This window comes from Mesoplodon bidens, assembly GCF_964165515.1.
Source record: "Mesoplodon bidens genome assembly, chromosome: 19".
Classification (NCBI taxonomy): Eukaryota; Metazoa; Chordata; class Mammalia; order Artiodactyla; family Ziphiidae; genus Mesoplodon; species Mesoplodon bidens.
In genome coordinates, this window is record NC_138179.1 from 34,392,179 (window position 1) to 34,415,092 (window position 22,914).

A 22,914-nucleotide genomic window follows, 5' to 3' on the forward strand; every position below is an offset into this window, starting at 1 on the left:
ACATCTTTATTGGAGTATAATTGCTTTACAATGGTGTGTTAGTTTCTGCTTTAAAACAAAGTGAATCAGCTATACATATACATATGTCCCCATATCTACTCCCTCTTGCATCTCCCTCCCACCCTCCCTATCCCACCCCTCTAGGCGGTCACAAAGCACCGAGCTCATCTCGCTGTGCTAAGTGGCTGCTTCCCACTAGCTATCTGTATTACATTTGGTAGCATATATATGTCAATGCTACTCTCTTTGTCCCAGCTTACCCTTCCCTCTCCCCATGTCCTCAAGTCCATTCATTCTCTACGTCTATCTCTTTATTCCTGTCCTGCCCCTAGGTTCTTCTTTTTATTATTATTATTCCATATATATGTGTTAACATATGGTATTTGTTTTTCTCTTTCTGACTTACTTCACTCTGTGACAGTCTCTAGGTCCATCCGCCTCACTACAAATAACTCAATTTCGTTTCTTTTTATGGCTAATATTCCATTGTATATATGTGCCACATCTTCCTTATCCATTCATCTGTCTATGGACACTTGGGTTGCTTCCATGTCCTGGCTATTGTAAATAGTCCTGCAGTGAACACTGAGGTACATGTCTCTTTTTGAATTCTGGCTTTCTCAGTGTATATGCCCAGTAGTGGGAATGATGGGTCATATGGTAGTTCTATTTTTAGTTTTTTAAGGAACCTCCATACTGTTCTCCATAGTGGCTGTATCAATTTACATTCCCACCAACAGTGCAAGAGGGTTCCCTTTTCTCCACACCCTCTCCAGCATTTATTGTTTGTGGATTTTTTGATGATGGCCATTCTGTGAGGTGATACCTCATTGTAGTTTTGATTTGCATTTCTCTAATGAATAGTGATGTTGAGCATCCTTTCATGTGTTTGTGGGTAATCTGTATATCTTCTTTGGAGAAATGTTTATTTAGGTCTTCTGCCCATTTTTGGATTAGGTTCTTTGTTTTTTGATATTGAGCTGCATGAGCTGCTTGTATATTTTGGAGATTAACCCTTTGTCAGTTGCTTCATTTGCAAATATTTTCTCCCATTTTGAGGGTTGTCTTTTCGTCTTTTTTACGGTTTCCTTTGCTGTGCAAAAGCTTTTAAGTTTCATTAGGTCCCATTTGTTTATTTTTGTTTTTATTTCCATTTCTCTAGGAGGTGGGTCAAAAAGGATCTTGCTGTCAATATCCTTGATTGATGTCAGAGAGTGTTCTGCCTATGTTTCCCTCTAAGAGTTTTTTTTTGTGGTACATGGGCCTCTCACTGTTGTGGCCTCTCCCGCTGTAGAGCACAGGCTCCGGACGCGCAGGCTCAGCGGCCATGGCTCACGGGCCCAGCCGCTCCGCGGCATGTGGGATCCTCCCGGACCGGGGCACAAACCCATGTCCCCTGCATCAGCAGGCAGACTCTCAACCACTGTGCCACCAGGGAAGCTCCCCCTAAAAGTTTTATAGTGTCTGGTCTTACATTTAGGTCCTTAATCCATTTTGAGTTTACTTTTGTGTATGGTGTTAGAGAGTGTTCTAATTTCATTCTTTTACATGTAGCTGTCTGGTTTTCCCAGCACCACTTATTGAAGAGGCTGTCTTTTCTCCATTGTATATTCTTGCCTCCTTTGTCATAGATTAGTTGACCATAGGTGCGTGGGTGTATCTCTGGGCTTTCTATCCTGTTCCATTGATCTATATTTCTGTTTTTGTACCAGTACCATATTGTCTTGATTACTGTAGCTTTGTAGTGTAGTCTGAAGTCAGGGAGTCTGATTCCTCCAGCTCCACTTTTTTCTCTCAAGACTGCTTTGGCTATTCAGGGTCTTTTGTGTGTCCATACAAATTTTAAGATTTTTTGTTGTAGTTCTGTAAAAAAGTGCCATTGGTAATTTGATAGGGATTGCATTGAATCTGTAGATTGCTTTGGGTAGTATAGTCATTTTCACAATATTGATTCTTCCAATCCAAGAACATGGTATATCTCTCCATCTGTTGGTATCATCTTTAATTTCTTTCATCAGTGTCTTATAGTTTTCTGCATACAGGTCTTTTATCTCCCTAGGGAGGTTTATTCCTAGGTATTTTATTCTTTTTGTTGCAGTGGTAAATGGGAGTGTTTCCTTAATTTCTCTTTCAGATTTTTCATCATTAGTGTATAGGAATGCAAGAGATTTCTGTGCATTAATTTTGTATCCTGCAACTTTACCAAATTCATTGATTAGCTCTAGTCGTTTTCTGGTGGCATCTTTAGGATTCTCTATGTATAGTGTCATGTAATCTGCAAACAGTGACAGTTTTACTTCTTTTCCAGTTTGTATTCCTTTTATTTCTTTTTCTTCCCTGATTTCCATGGCTAGGACTTCCAAAACTATGTTGAATAATAGTGGTGAGAGTGGACATGCTTGTCTTGTTCCTGATCTTAGAGGAAATGCTTTCAGTTTTTCACCATTGAGAATGATGTTTGCTGTGGGTTTGTCATATATAGCCTTTATTATGTTGAAGTAGGTTCCCTCTATGCCCACTCTCTGGAGAGTTTTTATCATAAATCTGTGTTGAATTTTGTCAAAAGCTTTTTCTGCACCTACTGAGATGATCATATAGTTTTTATTCCAAAATTTGTTAATATGGTGTATCACATTGATTGATTTGCATATATTGAAGAATCCTTGCATCCTTGGGATAAATCCCACTTGATCATGGTGTATGATCCTTTTAATGTGTTGTTGGATTCTGTTTGCTAGTCTTTTGTTGAGGATTTTTGCATCTATATTCATCAGTAATATTGGTCTGTAATTTTCTTTTTCTGTCATATCTTTGTCTGGTTTTGTTATCAGGGTGATGGTGGCCTCATAGAATGAGTTTGTGAGTTTTCCTTCCTCTGCAATTTTTTGGAAAAGTTTGAGAAGGATGGGTGTTAGCTCTTCTCTGAATGTTTGATAGAATTCACCTGTGAAGCCATCTGGTCCTGGACTTTTGTTTGCTGGAAGATTTTAAATCACAGTTTCAATTTCATTACTTGTGATTGCTCTGTTCATATTTTCTATTTCTTCCTGGTTCAGTCTTGGAAGGTTATACCTTTCAAAGAATTTGTCCATTTCTTCCAGGTTGTCCATTTTATTGGCATAGAGTTGCTGTAGTAGTCTCTTAGGATGCTTTGTATTTCTGCCGTGTCCATTGTAACTTCTCCTTTTTCATTTCTAATTTTATTGATTTGAGTCCTCTCCCTCTTTTTCTTAATGAGTGTGGCTAAAGGTTTATCAATTTTATTTATCTTCTCAAAGAACCAGCTTTTTGTTTTACTGATCTTTGCTACTGTTTTCTTTGTTTCTATTTCATTTATTTCTGCTCTGATCTTTATGATTTCTTTCCTTCTGCTAACTTTGGGTTTTGTTTTTTCTTCTTTCTCTAGTTCCTTTAGGTGTAACATTAGATTGTTTGAGATTTTTCTTATTTCTTGAGGTAGGCTTATATAGCTATAAACTTCCCTCTTAGAATAGCTTTTGCTGCATCCCCTAGGTTTTGGATCGTCGTGTTTTCATTGTCATTTGTCTCTAGGTATTTTTTGATTTCCTCTGATTTCTTCAGTGGTCTCTTGGTTATTTAGTAACATATTGCTTAGCCTCCATGTATTTGTGTTTTTTATATTTTTTCCCCTGTAATTGATTTCTAATCTCATAGCGTTGTGGTCAGAAAAGATGCTTGATATGATTTCAATTTTCTTAAATTTACTGAGGCTTGATTTGTGACCCAAGATGTGATCTATCCTGGAGAATGTTCTGTGCACACTTGAGAAGTGTAATCTGCTGTTTTTGGATGGAGTGTCCTATAAATATCAATCAAACCTACCTGGTCTACTGTGTCATTTAAAGCTTGTGTTTCCTTATTAATTTTCTGTTTGGATGATCTGTCCACTGGTGTAAGTGAGGTGTTAAAGTCCCCCACTATTACTGTGTTACTGTCGATTTCCTGTCTTAGAGCTGTTAGCAGCTGCCTTATGTATTCAGGTGCTCCTAAGTTGGATGCACATATATTTATAATTGTTATATTTTCTTCTTGGATTGGTCCCTTGATCATTACGTAGTGTCCTTCCTTGTCTCTTGTAACATTCTTTATTTTAAAGTCTGTTTCTTCTGATATGAGTTTTGCTACTCCAGCTTTCTTTTGATTTCCATTTGCATGGAATATCTTTTTCCATCCCCTCACTTTCAGTCTGTATGTGTCCCTAGGTCTGAAGTGGGTCTCTTGTATACAGCATATGTATGGGTGTTGTTTTTGTATCCATTCAGCAAGCCTATGTCTTTTGGTTGGAGCATTTAATCCATTCACGTTTAAGGTAATTATTGATATGTATGTTCCTATTACCATTTTCTTAATTGTTTTGGGTTTGTTTTTGTAGGTCCTTTTCTTCTCTTATGTTTCCCACTTAAAGAAGTTCCTTTAGCATTTGTTGTAGAGCTGGCTTGGTGGTGCTGAATTCTCTTAGCTTTTGCTTGTCTGTAAAGCTTTTGATTTCTCCATCGAATCTGAATGAGATCCTTGTGGGGTAGAGTAATCTTGGTTGTAGGTTCTTCCCTTTCATCACTTTAAGTATATCATGCCACTCTCTTCTGGTGTAGGTTTTCTGCTGAGAAATCAGCTGTTAACCTTATGGGAGTTCCCTTGTATGTTATTTGTCATTTTTCCCTTGCTGCTTTCAATAATCTTTGTCTTTAATTTTTTCCAATTTGATTACTATGTGTCTTGGCATGTTTCTCCTTGGGTTTATCCTGTATGGGACTCTCTGTGCTTCCTGGACTTGGGTGGCTATTTCCTTTCCCATGTTAGGAAAGTTTTCAACTATAATCTCTTCAAATATTTTCTCGGGCCCTTTCTCTCTCTCTCTTCTCCTTCTGGGACCCCTATAATGCAAATGTTGTTGCGTTCAATGTTGTCCCAGAGGTCTCTTAGGCTGTCTTCATTTCTTTTCATTCTTCTTTCTTTATTCTGTTCTGCAGCAGTGAATTCCACCATTCTGTCTTCCAGGTCACTTACCTGTTCTTCTGCCTCAGTTATTCTGCTATTGATTCCTTCTAGTGTAGTTTTCATTTCAGTTATGGTACTGTTCATCTCTGTTTGTTTGTTCTTTAATTCTTCTAGATCTTTGTTAAACATTTCTTGCATCTTCTCGATCTTTGCCTCCATTCTTTCTCCAAGGTCCAGGATCATCATCACTAGCATTATTCTGAATTCTTTTTCTGGAAGATTGCCTATCTCCATTTCATTTAGTTGTTTCTCTGAGGTTTTATCTTGTTCCTTCATCTGGTACATAGCTCTCTGCCTTTTCATCTTGTCTATCTTTCTGTGAAGGTGGTTTTTGTTCCACAGGCTGCAGGATTGTAATTATTCTTCTAAAGAAAATCTTATAAAATTAGTATATCCAGGGATCATTATAAATTATCTCCTTGAATTTTTGGTTAGCCATTAAAACCAGTTTGGGGAAACTGTATAGGTAACTGTGTGTAAGGCATCATGATGCATATTTAAATTTATACCTTTCACTCCCATTTCTGATCACATAGGTAGGTGGATTCTATGGATGCAACAGGGAATTTATGTACAGTTGACACTTGAACAACGAAGGGATTGGGCACTGACACCCCCTGCCCCAACCCCACACACAGTCAAAAATCTTCAGACTTCTATCTCTGCCTGAAAAACAAATGAATTGATCAGTGACTTACCCAGTGGCAGGAAGCTCAAACAGTTTGGGTAGAATCAGAACTCAAACCCTAGTTCTTTTGGTTCCACATATTGTGAGCTCTGATTGAGCACAAACTTTCCCCCACACTTAGTTCACTTAAAGAGCTATAAAATGAAAATACAGATATTGAAAAAAAATCCACATATAAGTGAATCGGTGCAGTCCAAACCTGTGTTATTCAAGGGTCAACTGTACTTTATTTTGCAATTAGTCTTAGAGATGAACTGATTTACAAGTTTCAAAGTGAGTGCCTGGAACAATTTCTAGACATATGACCAAGACTAGAGAACTCCACTTCTTTGACACCCAGAGTTATGGCACTGCCTGAAGCAATATTTGTTAATTACAGTGAGATAAGACCTAAGTCCTTCTATAGGACTGTGGAATTTTCCCTTAAGGGTTCCATGAGGACCTGAAATAGTAACAAAATATGAGTAGACATGCATAAAAAAAGTTGTTTGCTTTCTCTTTTCAGAAAACCTCACATTTAAGTTTTGTGGTTTTCTTGAAGCTATTTCTTAGTCTTTGTTTTTTTATCAACCATCCTGAACCTCTAATCAGAAGTGTCACCAGTGGGGGATGCATGAAGCCAGCAAAGTATGTGGCAGAACAAAGGGCAGAGGCCACTGGTTTTCTGCCAGGCTGTGGTTTGTAAAACATGACTCTCAAAAATGTCCAGCCTCCCTGGGGAGAAAAAAGTGAGAGATACTGCAGAAACAGCCATGGGGAAAAGGATGATCCTGAGTTTTTTCAGGCTGCAGGGTTGGAGTGTCAAGGTGAGGAATCCTGCCATATTTTCTGAGATTGCTTTGGCCCTGGTTTCTTTACCTTCTCGTTTCTTGTTGACAGGGGACATGAAGAATTTCAGAATGTGCCACAGGCCTGGGGAAAGGGTGCATTTCTTCCTTGGCACCAAGCTAGAGATAAATGAAAGGAAGCCAGCACCATCTCCTTTGTTGCAGAGAAAGGCATCTACCAAGGACCATTTACTAATACCTATTCCTTTTTTTTTTTTTTTTTTTGCGGTACGTGGGCCTCTCACTGTTGTGGCCTCTCCCGTTGTGGGGCACAGGCTCCGGACGCGCAGGCCCAGCAGCCATGGCCCACGGGCCCAGCCGCTCTGCAGCATGTGGGATCTTCCCGGACTGGGGCACGAACCCGTGTCCCCTGCATTGGCAGGTAGACTCCTAACCACTGCGCTACCAGGGAAGCCCTATTCCTTCTTGTTTGCATTTCATTTCTTAACTTTGTTTTGCCCCTTTGTATTGTCAAGTTAAGACTTTCTAGGTGTTTCTTGAATCCAGGGATTAGCAGGCTCTAAGTTTCTACCACCACAGGCAATGCAGGAACACAGGATCCTCAGGAAGGCTTAGTGGCAGAAGCTGCTGAGGAGGAAATAAAGAGAGTGAAAATGAGTTGGTGAAAGAAAGAAAACAGAAAGGGAAAAAGTAAGAAATCCATTTGTTAGAGAGCGTGGCAGCTTGGGTATAATAGGAAGGACACTGGATTATTTCAATAAATGTTGAAAGGGAATTTGGTAAAATTCAGCATCCATTTCTAATACAGGCATACTTTGTTTTATTGGGTTTCGCTTTATCGTGCTTCGCAGATATTGCATGTTTTACAACTTGAAGGTTTGTTGCAACCCTGCATCGAGCAAGTCTATAGGCGCCATTTTTCCGACAGCATTTGCTCACTGATGGTTGGCATTTTCTAGCAATAAAGTATTTTAAATTAAGGTATGAACGTTGTTTTTTAGACATAATGCTGTTGCACGCTTAATAGACTACTCTATATTGTCAACATAACATTACCATGCACTGGGAAACCAAAGAATTCGTGTGCCTTGCTTTTTTGTGATATTTGCTTTATTGCCCTGGGTTGGACCGGAACCCACAATATCTCCGAGGTCTGCCCGTAGTGTACCAGTTTCTTGTAACTGCTGTAACAAGGAACCACAAACTTGGTGGCTTAAAACAGCATACATTTATTCTTTCACATTTCTGGAGGCCAGAAATCCAGAATCAAGGTGTCAGCAGGTCAGGCTCCCTCCAGAGGCTCTGGGATACAGAATCCAGCTTCCAGGAGCTGCCGGCACTCGTGGCGTTCTTCAGGCTGTGGCTGAATCACCGGCCTCTGCCTCCGACTGCTCCTGCTCCTCTGCGTGTCTCTCAGCCTCTCTACTATCAGGAAGCTTTGTGATGGCATTTAGGGCCCAACTGGATAATCCACGATAATCTCCTCATCCCAGAACCCTTCCTTTAATCACATCTGCTGAAACCTGAGCATGCTAACACTCACAAGTTCTAAGGATTACAGTATGGGCAAGTCTTTGAGAGCCTTGATAAGACTTTTCACTCAGTAAATATGGATGGCTCTATACTTCTTCTGTCAAACTGAATCTAAAACCAGCATAAATTATTTTTCTTATTGGAGCATAGCTTTACACTCCTGTGTCAGTTTCTGCCATACAGCAAAGTGAATCAGCCATATGGATACACATATCCCCTCTTTTTTGGATTTCCTTCCCATTTAGGTCACCACAGAGCACCGAGTTGAGTTCCCTGTGCTATAGGGTAGGATCTCATTAGTTAATCTATTTTATACATAGTAGTGGATATGTCAATCCCAATCTCCCAATTCATCCTACCCTACCCACCCCCCCTTTCCCCCTTGGTATGCGTGTTTGTTCTCTACATCTGTGTCTCTATTTCTGCTTTGCAAATAAGATCATCCATACCATTTTTCTAGATTCCACATACATGCGTTAATATATGTTATTTGTTTTTCTCTTTCTGACTTACTTCACTCTGTAAGAGAGTCTCTAGGTCCATCCATGTTTCTGCAAATGACAGTTTCTTAAAACCAGCATAATTTTTTTAAGGTGAAAAGCTAGAAAGAGTTCTCTTAAAGTCAGGATTGAGTGAAGTTGCCTTTCAATGCCATGAATATTTAATAGCTTTTAGACATAGCAGCCAATGAACTTATATAAGAGGTATAAATATTATAAAGATGTGTAAAATTAATGGAGGAAAAATATGGACAGATTAATAGGTGGTATTGGGACAACTATCGAGCTATTTGGGGAGAAGGAAGGAATGTTCCTGCCTTGTAAAAGTGCAGAGGCCATGAAGTAATGTAAAAATTTTTAATTCTGTACAATCAAAAAGGGGGGAAAAAACCCAACCCAAGTGGGTAGACACACTCACATGTGTGTGTGTTTTGTGATTCAAACTACAGAAGGGGCAATGTCTTCTCTTACAAATAAAACAACAATAATAACCTAACATAAAAATGAGCAAATGGCTTGAACAGGCAGTTCATAGAAACATAACTACAGATGTCAGTAGACATGTTAAAAATATTCAACTTCATTACACATTTTTAAAGGGTGATTAAAAACAATGAGGTACTTTTGTTTACTTATCAAATTGACAAAGATTAAAAAGTTTGTTGACTACCCAGTGTTGTTGAAAGGTTATTCATTTATTTATTGATTTCTTCCTTTTTCCATTAAGAGTTTAGGAGCGTTTACTAGGATGCAAAGAATTCAGCAATTTAGTTAAAAGCAGGTGAGGCCACCTGTTATGCCGCTGTGCCAAACAGAGCAGTCGAGTTTCCGTCTGATCGCACTCTAGCTAACAAAGGGGCACACAAGCCCACAAGGCGTGCACTCAGAATTAGTGGGGAACTGTATAGGGCAAATGACCAGATTTCTTCAGCAAAATAATCGCATTAGGTAGGGAGGGGTGGACAACAAGAAATGGAGGGAGAGCTTATAAACTGACAGGGACCTAAGAAATTCTATCACCTAATCTTAAAACATTGTATTTTGACTTCTGTGTGCACCGCAGTCTGCTCACCACCAAAATTTAGTTTCCATCCATCAGCATAGGGTGGATCCCCCTTTACCCATTTTACTCTCTACTTCCTTTCTGGTAACCACTGCTCTGTTCTCTGTATCTACATGTTTGGTTTGGTTTGGTTTGCTCATTTAATTTTTTTTTGTTTGTTTGCTTTTTTTTTTTTTTTAATTGATGTGGACCATTTTGTTTTAAGTGTTTATTGAATTTGTTACAATACTGCTTCTGTTTTATGTTTTGGTTTTTTGGCTGCAAGGCATGTGGGATCTTAGCTCCCCAACCAGGGATCAAACCAGCACCCCCTGCGCTGGAAGGTGAAGTTTTAACCACGGGACTGCCAGGAAAGTCCCCTTTGCTTTTTATATAGCAAGGACCTAATTTTGATCCTGATTCAAACACAGCGTAATTTAAGAGTATTTAGAATATTTATAAACAAGATAATTATTTATCTTAATTATTTATAAGGAGGCAATTAGAATTATTTATTTATTGGAGTATAGTTGATTTACAATGTTCTATTAGTTTCAAGTGTATACATAGTGATTTGATATTTTTATAGATTATATTCCATTTGAAGTTATTACAAAATATTGGTTAGATTTCCTGTCCTATATATTAATTACATTCTTGTATCTTATTTATTTTATACCTGTGGTTTGTACATTTCATCCCCTTCTCCTATCTTACCCCTCTCCCAACCCCTCTTCACAAGACAATTAGAATTTTGAACACTGAGTAGATATTAAGAAATTACTTATTTGTTTCCGTGTGATAATGGTATGATGGTTATTTTTTAATAGTCAATTTCTTTTAGAGATATTTGATAAAATAGTTATGGATGGAATGATTTGATGTCTGGGAACGTGGGTGGGGTGTAGATGAACCAAAATTGGTCTAAGTCGGTATTTTTTGAAGCTGGGGAATAGGTACACAGAGGTTGATTATAACTGTTTTGTTTACTTTCCCATATATATAAAATATTCCACAATAAAATGTTATTAAAAGGGTGGGTAAGACAGAAACAGAGCCACAAAAAACACTGAGTCAGAAATGAGTATGAGGGCTTCCCTGGTGGCGCAATGGTTGAGAGTCCGCCTGCTGATGCAGGGGACACGGGTTCATGCCCCATTCTGGGAAGATCCCACATGCCGCAGAGCAGCTAGGCCCGTGAGCCATGGCCACTGAGCCTGCGCGTCTGGAGCCTGTGCTCCACAACGGGAGAGGCCACAACAGTGAGAGGCCCGCGTACCGGAAAAAAAAAAAAAGAAATGAGTATGAATATGAGTCCAGATTTGGCCTTAAGTTTTTTAGCCATCAACCCAAGGAAGGAAACACATTAGAGGAACATTCACATCATCCATAGGCAGAGATTATACAGGAGAAACCAACTCTTCTTGTTATTGATAACACATATTTTTACCCCAAGAGTCTTTATAAAGAAGACATTATGGTTATTCAAAGGGGGAAAGGTGGAGGGGGGAGGGATCAATTGGGAGATTGGGATTGACATGTACACACTGCTGTATATAAAATAGATAACCAACAAGGACCTACTGTAGAGCACAGGGAACTCTATTCAATATTCTTTAATAACCTAAATGGGAAGAGAATTTGAAAAGAAACAGCTATATGTATATGTGTAACTGAATCACTTTGCTGTAACCCCTGAAACTAACACAACATTGTAAATCAACTGTAGACCAATAAAAAATAAAATTTTTTGAAAAAGAAGACATTATATAAGGTAATCAAAGACAACCTTACAGAGATGAATTTCAGAGTCCCCCCTCTTTTTAAAAAAAAATTATTTATTTATTTATTTTTGGCTGTGTTGGGTCTTCGTTTCTGTGCGAGGGCTTTCTCTAGTTGCGGCAGGCGGGGGCCACTCTTCATCGCGGTGCTTGGGCTTCTCACTATCGTGGCCTCTCTTGTTGCGGAGCACAGGCTCCAGATGCACAGGCTCAGTAGTTGTAGCTCACGGGCCTAGCTGCTCTGTAGCATGTGAGATCTTCCCAGACCAGGGCTCGAACCCGTGTCCCCTGCATTGGCAGGCAAACTCCCAACCACTGTGCCACCAGGGAAGCCCCAGAGTCTCCTTTTTAAGGTGACCTCAACATGGGTCAATGACATCATAGTAGAATGCAGCTCACTGAAAGAAATTAGGTAAATCTGGGGGAGAAGCAGAATGGACTGTACTGGTAGCACTCTTAGAAGACATATAGATCAATAACTTTCCTCTGTATTTCTCTGCATTTCTTAGTCTTCAAGCAGCTGGTTGAATCAAAATTATGACCCTGTAGTTTTCCTTGGCTAAAGGGAGGTGATCACAGTGCTATTAAAATTGTGATCTTAAACTCTATTCAATACTCTGTAATGGCCCATATGGGAAAATAATCTAAAAAAAAAAAAAAGAGTGGATATATGTCTATGTATAACTGATTCACTTTGCTGCACACCTGAAACTAACACAACATTGTAAATCAACTGTACTCCAATAAAACTTTTTAAAATATTGTGATCTTAGACCAAAGGGAAAAAAGAATCCACTTCTCCCAAGAGAAAAATGCAGTCTTCTTACTATCCCTCTTTTTTAACTATTAAAAGAGAATTTTCTGTGATTCAGAAGCTATTCAAGAAAATCATTACATTTTGGAAATTTTCAAACATACTCAAAGACAGACATATAATGAGCACCGTGTGTCCATCACTCAGCTTTGACAATTACTAGCTTATTTCACCTCTATCTCCACCCCACCCGACTCCCGTATTACTTTGAAGCATATCCTAGATTCATATTATTCCACTTGGAGACATTTCAATATTTCTCTCTAAAATATAAGTGCAATTTTTAAACCTAACCAGAATGGAGCATGCATTTTGAAAAGATGAGACACAGCCCTCAATTTCTTTGCCACTGCTGCCATATTTTTATTGTAAAGCGGTATTTTTTAACACCCTGTGACTGCGTTTCCTTTTGATAAGACTCATGAATGAAGCGGCATGTAAACGAGGAAGGAGATGAGTACAGACGGTGGGCATTCCCCGCCCACGCAGGCCCCCTGCTTTCACTGGGCCCCAGACCACAACGGGAGGGCCTTGGCTGTGATTTGCTTTTAGGTTCTTTCAAGAGCACAAAGTCAGCACCGAATGGTTAACGTGACTAAGCATATACTTCAGCTCGACTGGGTCTGAAAAAAGAACTTGAGTCCCGGGAAGCTGTAAGAAAACTCTCTGAGTGCTCTCATCCTTTGAAAATAGCACCTTTTCTGAATAGTGGATGGTGCTGCTCTGCACTCGCTTGTTTTTCTCCTTGGACACCTCCAGAGATTCTTGGTGTCCTTCGCTGATTCTTCATTTACATCTCATTCTCTCAAAATGTTCTTGCATAGGCTCCTTTCCGTTCTCTTTCTCTTCTTGTTTCCCTGCCTGTCTCATTCAACTTTCTACTTTTCTGTCACTCACAGATTTTCATATTCCCCCCCCCCACCCCATCCCTCTCTGAAGCTCCATGTGCCTGCTTGAAATCTGCCAGGTGTTCCTTCAGCTTATCCCTAGCACATCTAAGGACTGGAGCTCATTATCTGCCTTCTCCCACCTCCCACCCCAACTGGCCTGACTTTCCTTTTTTACTTAATTTTATCTAGGTGGGGAAAAGCCAGATTGCTACCACTGTTACTACTACAGCTTAGCTTCTGGTCTTCTATACTTCTTATCCAGGAAATTACCAGAGCCTATAGATTTTGCCTCTGTGAAGTTTAAGCAACTTTAATTTATTAGCCAAGTTGCTGTGGTCTCTGCCTCTCATTTTTTGGGTCTAGTGCTTACTCTGCACCTGGGTAAGGCATGGGGTCTGGCTCTGAAGAGCTCGCCTTCTAGTGGAAGAGATGGGTGAGCAGGTGGGTTCAATCAATCAGTGTAAGAAGGAAGACATGGAAGATAATGTGTAGAGTCCTGTGGCCACACAGATAAGGGACATTTATTGCATGTTTTTTATGGAAGGTTTCCTGGAGGAGAACACACTTGAGCTGAGTGTGTTGCAACTGACCAGGGGAGAAAGATGATAACACTTCAGGGAAAATATGAGCAAAGACCCAAAAGCTTAAACCACCAAGGTGTGTGTATGTGGATTTGTGAGTGTGTAGGCAGGTGCTGTGTGTGTGCATGTGTACCACAGTTTCAAAACATCCTGCAGATAGATTAATGTTGTTACATTATTTGTTTTTAAAACACAAATAACATGTCATGATACTCCTCTACTAAAAAATAGATGATTTCTCTTCCTAAATCTGAAAATTAAAAATTGTTAGTTACAATCTTTCAGTCTTTGGCTCCAACCTATCCTTCCCTCTGCCACCATCCTGCACTTTGTCCCAGGCAGACAACCCACAGTCTTTGAAGACGCCACAATGTCCTTCTCGCCACCACTGTGAGCTCCTCCTCCTCCTCCTTGGAATCCTACTCTTGCCTTTTCATGTTTTATTATGGAAACATTAACTATATATAAAAAGAAGACAATATTATAACGAGCCATCATGTACCCTCAAATCCTACCATTTATCAAAGGACCACGTAAAATACTACTTCCTCTGTGAGACTTTTTTTTTTCATTTCCCTTGCCTGAGTTTCTTGCTCCCTCTTTGAACCTCCTGTGCATTCGTGGTGTGATACTTTTATTGCACATCACACATGCTCTCTGATGTTACAGGAATTGGTTTCTCTTATTCTCTAGCTCTTTCAATACAGCAGTGACACTCCTAACGTTCGTACAAAAACCTGCGCACAGATGTTTATAAGCAGCGTTATTCATAATTGCCAAAACTTGGAAGCAACCAAGATGCACTTCAGTAGGTGAATGGATTAATGAACTGTGGTATATCCAGACAATGGAATATTATTCAGTGCTATAAAGAAATGAACTATTAAGTCATGAAAAGACATGCAAGAATCTTAAATGCATATTACTAAGTAAAATAAGCCAATCAGAAAAGGCTATACACACATACACACACACACACACACACACACACAGTATGATTCTAACTATATAACATTCTGGAAAAGGCAAAACTATGGATACAGTAAACAGATCAGTGGTTGCCAGGGGTTGGGGGGAAGGAGGGATGAATGGGGGAGCACAGGATTTTTAGGACAGTGACACTACTTCGTATGACACTATAATGATAGATGCATAGCATACATTTGTCCAAACCCCTAGGATGTACAACACCAAGAGTGAGTGGGTGATGATGTGTCAATATAGGTTCATCATTTGTAACACATGCACCACTCTGGGGGGTGCCGATAATGGGAAAGGCTCTGCATGTGTGGGAACAGTAAGGTATGTGCGAAGTCTCTGTACCTTCCCTTCAGTTTTGCTGTGAACCTAAATCTGCTCTAAAAAAATTGAAGTCCTTTATAAAAAATATGGATTCTGAGGGTTTGCTCTCAGAGATCCTGATCCTATAGAGCTTAAACAATTCCCAGAGTCAGTGGGAACCAAGAGAATATGGTTCACGATTGATGAGATGTTTGAAAATGTCATTTTCACATAAATAACACAGGAGGGGAAGAACAGAGATGGCATTTGAAGAAATAACCTGCCCACAGAGGGGACATTCTGTTTCGTTCCTATTTTAAAAATGTAAGCACGACCGTGGAAGGGAGACAAGAACCTGCTAGCCAGTGGGTACCTGCTGTGTGCTGGACTCCTTCCCGTAGGTTATGCCAACTACATCTCTCAGCAGCCAGAGTCTCCGTCTCCAGCTTGTCGCTGTGGAAACTGAGTTTCAGAAGCATCCTCAGGGTCCCCGTGTTAAGTGGCACAGCGGGGGCTTCAAACGAGCTCTCATGTATATGCTCAGGGTTGAACTCTTTCTACTCCATTCTGTGTTTTTTTTAAAAAAATTATGGTTGATATACAATATTATATTAGCTTCAGAGGTACAACATAGTGATTCAATATTTTTACAGACTACACTATTTAAAATTTTTTTGAAGACCTCAATACCAAAGTTCAAAACAGCTGAGAAAAGAACAACAAATGTTCAGTCAACAAATACTGACGGTGTACAAGCCCTGGGCAAAACTGCTGCCGTAGCTGAACATTTCTGGGTGAGACAGATAATAAATAAGTAATAAACAGATTCAAAAACGAACACATAAATGCAGAAGTGATTCGAGATTGTGAGACAAGGTATGAGGAATATAAATAGAAGACGGTCATGGAGATCTATCTTAGGTAGAGTGGACATTTTAAATTAAAATAGTGGGAGTTGAGTGAAGTTGCATTGAGTTCGTATTGTGTTCGAGATGCCGGCCTGTGGAAGCTGGTGGGTGTGGACTGTGCTCCTTAAGTAGTGTCTGGGAAGGTCTGGGAAGGTTCTGTGGGGCGTGTGATAAATGGGCTGAATTTAGAAGGTTGAGCTCCTGTCCACAGGAGGGCTGGAGCCCCTAAGCCCAGGGACACGGAGGTAACGCTGTGGTTTCAGGAGATTCATCTGCCTCCTTGAAATAAAAATGACTGCACGTTTTAAAATGAGCTTTGCAGCTTTCCTTCTCTAAATTTTATGTAATTCCAAAGAAATCTGGCATCCTGGTTGGAGTCTCAGTGGTGGGTGAGATCCAGTGGTTTGGGGGAATTTTCTGTGTCCACTTCCGTGTCGCTGTTGTTAAGCCAGCAATCTCTCTGTTCTCCCTTCACTCTGCCCTGCTCTGTGAGCTGCCTTACATCTGATCATTGTGACTTAATAACATTTAATGACACTTCTCCGCCACTTTTAGTGCCAGCTACCCGTGGAACTGAAGCCTAGATGCAAGTATGAAGGCAAGGGCAGCCAGGGCCTTCAGGTTGCCAGTTACTTGGCTGGAAATCCCATTCACATTGGGAAACAGATTTTTAAAATAAATTTGGTGCCGGGAGCAAAGCCATCCTTTTGTAAAGCTGTGTCAATAATCGTAAACCCTCATAATCATGTCCCCGGACCCTTGGCCAGGCTGACAAACATTTAGGTGTCAGGAGAGCCTCCGGATTCCACCCCTCTGGTTTCTCTTGCTGTTTGGGTTGGCGCTGGAGCACGATCTTCTGTTTTATGTAATGAGGCACATGAGAGAAGCCCTTTGTGCTTAGCTTCTCTGAGCGGTGCTGAGCAAGAGGTCTTGTGTACCCCATCATTTTCAGTACGGTCAGAGCTGGTGAACATTTCTGTGGCTTGGTAAATGTTTTCTAACTACTGGCAAGGTTTTTTTTCTTTTTTTCCCCAGTGCCATTGGGGAAAAGCTTTGGTTTAAGATGAATTTTGCAAATACATGTGTGTAGTGGGACTACAATATTTTTGGAGAAAACAGGCATGGGTGTGACACAGGCTGATGTAATATGGTACCACATATGCTCCATCAGGCCAAGGAGGTTTTTACCCTTTGCAGATTGTGCCAGTAAGAGGGCACAGCTGGTTGAGATCTGCAGACGTATACAGAATTCTCTCCTTCTGAGAAGGCTTGTTACTAGCATGTGACATAACATAGAGCCTATTTTCTGACGTATTTTTCATTTTTGCTTTTGAATGTCAAGCAAAAAGGCCACTTACCATAGTTGGCCACTTAGTTTTATTATTCATTTTGCTGCCTCTCCTTAATTTTTTTTTAACACAGTGTTAAATGTTAACAGTCAGGTGTTGGCAGCCTTGCCAAGGGGAACAGATTGCTTTGAAATAAACACAGCTGGAAACTGATCACATATTGTTTTCCTTTCTTTTAAGAAATGAAAGAGGCATTTATAGAAAAGCTGGAGAACACTGTGCTATCCACAATTACTTTATAGATTTATTCCTCCAAGTCTGGTTAATGATTAATGTCACACCTTGGTGTTCAAATGGACCCACTTCGACTCTCCCTTCCTGAAGTGGGAGTTTCCCTGGGAACAATAAACTTGCAGAGGTTTGGGGTGATCGGCACTGCAGGAGGGGTGGAGTCTGTGCAGCTCCGTTTTGCTCGGCTGAAGTGCGGTCTTCTGAGCTGAGTAAAGAAGCCTTCTCTGGGGTTTTCTTCTGCTCGCTCTCCCAGCAGCCCTGAAACCCTTATTAGAGGCATCTCTGCTGGTCTTTTACGGGGCTGTTCTTCCAGTGATGGTCAAGTAAGTGAATTATGGAATGTTGGTGCGTGCCTTTGTGATTTTTGTTTTATTTTATTTACTGTTGAAAAATGAAGGCAGGGTGTTTTCTAATGTTGATTCAACTAGGTTTTGTGTCTGCTGGAACTCTTTTTCTTGTTTTTTTTGTCAGAGGAGAACCAGGGGTCTTCTTTTCCCACACCTAGAAGACTTTATTGTTGTTTGGGTCATTTCTTTCTTTAGTCTCTGTGCCAAAAGTTTTCTCTCTTTTGCTATTTCTTTGTATAGATGTTTTGATGATTTGTTGAGTTATAGCTTAATAGTTGATTACTATTAATGAACTACGAATAATTAATTCCTATGGTGTAATAATTCACTGCTATGTTAAAGTTTTTCAAAGGTGTTTTCCTCCATAAATAGGTATTTCTCTTGACATCCATCTTGTAAGAGCTGAGTTAGAAATGAAGAAGAGAGATGTAGGAACTTAAGAGTAACGTTTGCTTTCGGCTTGCTTAAATGGCATCTGGGGAGGCTTTTTTGCAGGAAAAATATGTTTTAGTTTCATTTTGTTTCGTTTTATCTGGGAGAACTACAGGGTTGTATTTGTTGGGATTACCTGAATTCTCTGTCACCTGTGTTTGAATCTGCATGATGTTGAGACAAGTCAAACTTGTTCATTCTTCCTTAGAGTATCTCATTTAAAATAGCCTTCCCTATGTATTGCCTGAGGCCCATGGATGGGAATTGTTGGAATTAGGCCATTTATCTATTTGGCTTCTCACAATCAGATCCAGCATAGTACAGCTCTGTGTATTGTCAATAACTAACTCAGTGACATGTGCTCAATGGCCATCTGAGCTCCAGGAATAGGAAGGTAAATGGTGAGTTTTGAATTTTTGTAAAATGCATAGGTAAGTCCAAATGAGGAGAGAACTGAGAAGACCTGTTAAAATGAAGGTGGTTCTTTTTCTTTTTGAATTTTATTTTATTTTTTTATACAGCAGGTTCTTATTAGTTATCTGTTTTATACACATCAGTGTATCCATGTCAATCCCTATCTCCCAATTCATCCCACCTGCCCACCACTTTCCCCCCTTGGTGTCCATATGTTTGTTCTCTGCATCTCTATTTCTGCCCTGCAAACTGGTTCATCAGTACCATTTTTCTAGATTCCACATATATGCATTAATATACAATATTTGTTTTTCTCTGACTTAACTTCACTCAGTGAAGGTGGGTCTGAAAGGCTTTCTCTGTGTTGATTACTGCCAAGCATGTTGCTTCCTGGCTTTATGCAACTTGGCAGAATTGATCTAGATTTCTGGATTTTGAAGGCATAGAAAGATCGCAATTATACATTACACTGGACTATGATAATATACCAATTCTGTTCCTGAGTTTCTAAATATTTATTTATTTATTTTGGCTGTGCCGGGTCTTAGTTGCGGCACACGGGATCTTTGTTGCGGCATGAGGACTCTTGGTTGTGACACGCATGCGGGATCTAGTTCCCTGACCAGGGATCGAACCCGGGCCCCCTGCATTGGGAGCACGGAGCTTTACCCACTGGACCACTAGGGAAGTCCCTGTTCCTGAGTTTCTTAAATGACTCATTTTCTTTTATGAGACTGTGCAGCTTGTTTTTTTAAAATGATTATAATTATTATAATTATTATTATTTCATTGCTCTTTCATATGTGTTATCCCATGGTTCTCACATCAGTCTGATAAGGTAGGTATTGATGTTACTACACCATTTTATAGTTGAGGATATCAAGAGTCAGATGAAAAGTGACCCTGAAGGTCTCTTGGAGAGTGAAGGAACTGGATGTAATCTGTTTTTGCTTTCTGTTCTTTTTTTGCGGTCCGCGGGCCTCTCACTGCTGTGGCCTCTCCCGTTCTCTCTGGTCACCTCTAAACCTCATCCATTGTGGCACAGAGGAAAGAGTTCCCACCTGAGTGTTTGGAGACCTGGATTCTGATTCTGACTGGGTCAGCGCTGGCTCTGGTGGTGAGCAGTCACTGAAGTCTTTGGATGTCATTTTCCTGCAAGAGGCTACAGAATGTGACTTCTGCAGTTTCTATGCAGCTTCAGATCTCTATTCAGAGCCCTAAGCAGGGTTTGTGTCAGCTCTGTAATGCTCCCTGCAACGCAGAGAAGAGGTGAGAAAGAATGTAAACCCACGGGTGTTGTATCCAGCTCTGCTTTGGTGTTTCCTGCCAAGCATGAAGAGATACAGGATGTCCTTAGATGAGGAAAATCCCGAGCCTTTACAAGACTGGATTCTCTGATCGCTTCTTGAGCCGTCCTTTTTCAGTCTGTTCTTTTAAACTCATCAACAAAAGTATTTGAGCCAAGCTCCCTTGTGGTTTCAGCCCGGGGATGATGAACACACTGATTATGTTCCCATCTTGCCCCCAGAGAAGCGACAGCCTCCTTGCATGGGCCCATCTGTTATCATAAGCCTTTTTTGGAACAGGGCAAAAGTAAGTAAGTATTACCCTACCCTTCGCTTAGGTGTTTTAACTTACGGCAGGTGGTTGAGAACAGGAAGGGGAGAACAGTGGGGAAGTATGTTCTATTCTACCTCCGTGGTTCATTCTGTCAGCTAATCAAAGACCAATTTAGAAAACTGTGGTACACTAAGAGAAGTGTGAGTACATCTGACTGACATTATAAAGGAAAAAACCCTATAACGAACACCGCCTACCATTACCATTGTTGTGTACAAGAAAATAAAGAAGAAGTTGGAATGCCCAACTCCCAGCAGGGAGAAAAGGGCAAGTCTTCCTGGGTAAAGAGGATTGGCAGCCTTATACTGACATTGCACCCTGCACTGGTGAAAAACCTCATCCGTGACCTCAGTCTGCACTTGGGAAGCTCTGCTCAGCCTGGTGACTGGTGCTTGTCATTCACAGCCGTCCTGGTAGGAAGTGGGGTTCTGAATGCGGAAATGAGACCTGCGTTCCCAGTTCCGTCCTTTTTTCTGCTGCAGTCTCTGTCCCGGCTCTCATGCTGTGATTCAGACCTTAACTTTATTCTTCCATCTTTCCCAACAGGCAAGAAGAGAAACCCTGGCCTTAAAATCCCCAAAGAAGCATTTGAACAACCTCAGACCAGTTCCACGTAAGTCTGGCAGGATCATCGTCTTAATCCAAATGCTTGCACTTTACAGATTTCCAGGGAATGGGAGTTCATTTTTGGACTGGTGAGCAATACCTTGGCTATGGAGATAGTTGTTAGAAAGAAGAGCCTTTGAAAGGCGGAAGCCAAATACTTATTGTTCTGAGACCTGAAAAAAATAATCATAGTCGGTCAGTCTATATGGAATGGGTAGCTTTGAACCTCATTACTAGTTGGTTAAAAATTCTACAAATGTGTTCAGCAGATGGGGTCCTGTGTAAATCCGAAAAGGTCACTGGACATGGACTTTCTGCCTTTTCCATATAGATCTGAGCAAACAAGCAAACCCCTGAGAGAGCCACTACTATAAAATGTGGTTTGAGGTAGAAAGATGGTATTTGGTGAGAACTCAGCATCCTGCCACCTAAATCCTGCCCATATAAACAGAAGGCAAACATGAGACGAAGGACCACTCTTTTGTTAGCTGAGCCTTTGGCCCAAATCCCTAAGGGAGCTCTGGTCCTGGTGAAGCAGGGCACCCTCTCCTGGAGCCTCCATCTTGTTTCTTTGTCTCTCTGTTGGGTGGGCAGGGTATTTCCTGCCTAGCTGGGGGTATGACCACCTATCAAAGCATCTGCATGGGAGGAATGGAAATTCCAAGAAAAACAATTACAGCAGAGGTACCATAAAAGCAGAGCAAGTACAATGAGAGGCCATACCAATGGAAACTTAAATGTTTCAGGCTTCTGCTCATCTGTAAAAAAGCACCTCCCTTTGTAGAGGTTTCTGACCTTAACCGTGATCATTCCCTATCGGACAGTGCACCCCTGGTGCTGGAATGTGCTAATAAAAATGATCATGTTCTGTAAGACTTTGGTCATTGCATCTTATGCAACCATGTAAACACACTTTCCACTGAAGAACTTCTAAGGACAGAGCAGAGGGGAGGGCTGTTCTTCAGTGCCCTGGACTGCAGAGCCACATTCAAGTGAGAGTGCTCCTTTCATGAGGATCTGCAGGAGGAATTCTTTCCATATCTACTACCAAGACTGGGGTTTCTTTTTTGTGTGTGTGTGGTACGCGGGCCTCTCACTGTTGTGGCCTCTCCCGTTGCGGAGCACAGGCTCCGGACGCGCGGTCTCAGTGGCCATGGCTCACAGGCCGAGCCACTCCGCAGCATGTGGATCTTCCCAGGCTGGGGCACTAACCCATGTCCCCTGCATCGGCAGGCGGACTCTCAACCACTTTGCCACCAGGGAAGCCCAGGGGGTATACTTTTAAAACTTTATTTTGAAGTAATTGTAGATTCACAGGAGGTGGCAAAGAAGTGTACAAAGTCCCCTGTACCCTTCCCCCATCTGTGTCCCCCACAATGTTAACATCTTACACAACCCTAGTATCATATCAAAACCAAGAAAGTGGTGTTGGTGCAAACCGTAGAACGTGTTCACATTTCACCAGCAATATAAGACCTCGTGTGTGTGTATTTGTGTGTGTGTCACTCTGTGCAGTTGTATCACACGTGCAGCCTTGCATAACGACTACTGCAATCAAGATACCCAAGTGTATGGCACTACAAGACCCTCTCATTTTACTCCCCACCTCTGACCCCCACCCCTGCCGTCCCTAATCCCTGGCAACCACTGATCTGTTCTCCTTTTCCATTTCATTACTTTTGTGTGTGTGTGTGTGTGTGTGGTATGCGGGCCTCTCACTGTTGTGGCCTCTCCCATTGCGGAGCACAGGCTCCGGACGCGCAGGCTCAGCAGCCATGGTTCACGGGCCCAGCCGCTCTGTGGCATGTGGGATCTTCCCGGGCTGGGGCACGAACCCATGTACCCTGCATCGGCAGGCGGACTCTCAACCACTGCGCCACCAGGGAAGCCCTCATTACTTCTTGGTTGTGGTGCACATGGAATCATGCATCTCCTTTCTGAGACTGGCCTTTTTCATCCAGCATCATTTCCTTGAGGTTCATTCAAGTTACCGCATGTATCCATAGTTTATTCTTTGTTGTTGCTGAATACCATTCCATGGTATGGATATACCACAGTTTGTTAAACCCTTTAGCCTTTGAAGGAGATAT

General features: G+C 41.1%; 1 protein-coding gene across 2 annotated transcripts in view; it reads left to right on the forward strand.

The window, feature by feature from the left end:
• The window catches only part of MAP2K6 (mitogen-activated protein kinase kinase 6), a 127,468-nt gene that overhangs the window by 59,844 nt on the left and 44,710 nt on the right, over positions 1–22,914 (forward strand). For both annotated transcript variants that reach the window (XM_081218806.1, XM_081218805.1), the window contains exon 2: positions 20,765–20,831. In XM_081218806.1, the coding sequence (XP_081074932.1) occupies positions 20,765–20,831 (67 nt within the window). The remainder of the gene's footprint in view (positions 1–20,764; positions 20,832–22,914) is intronic.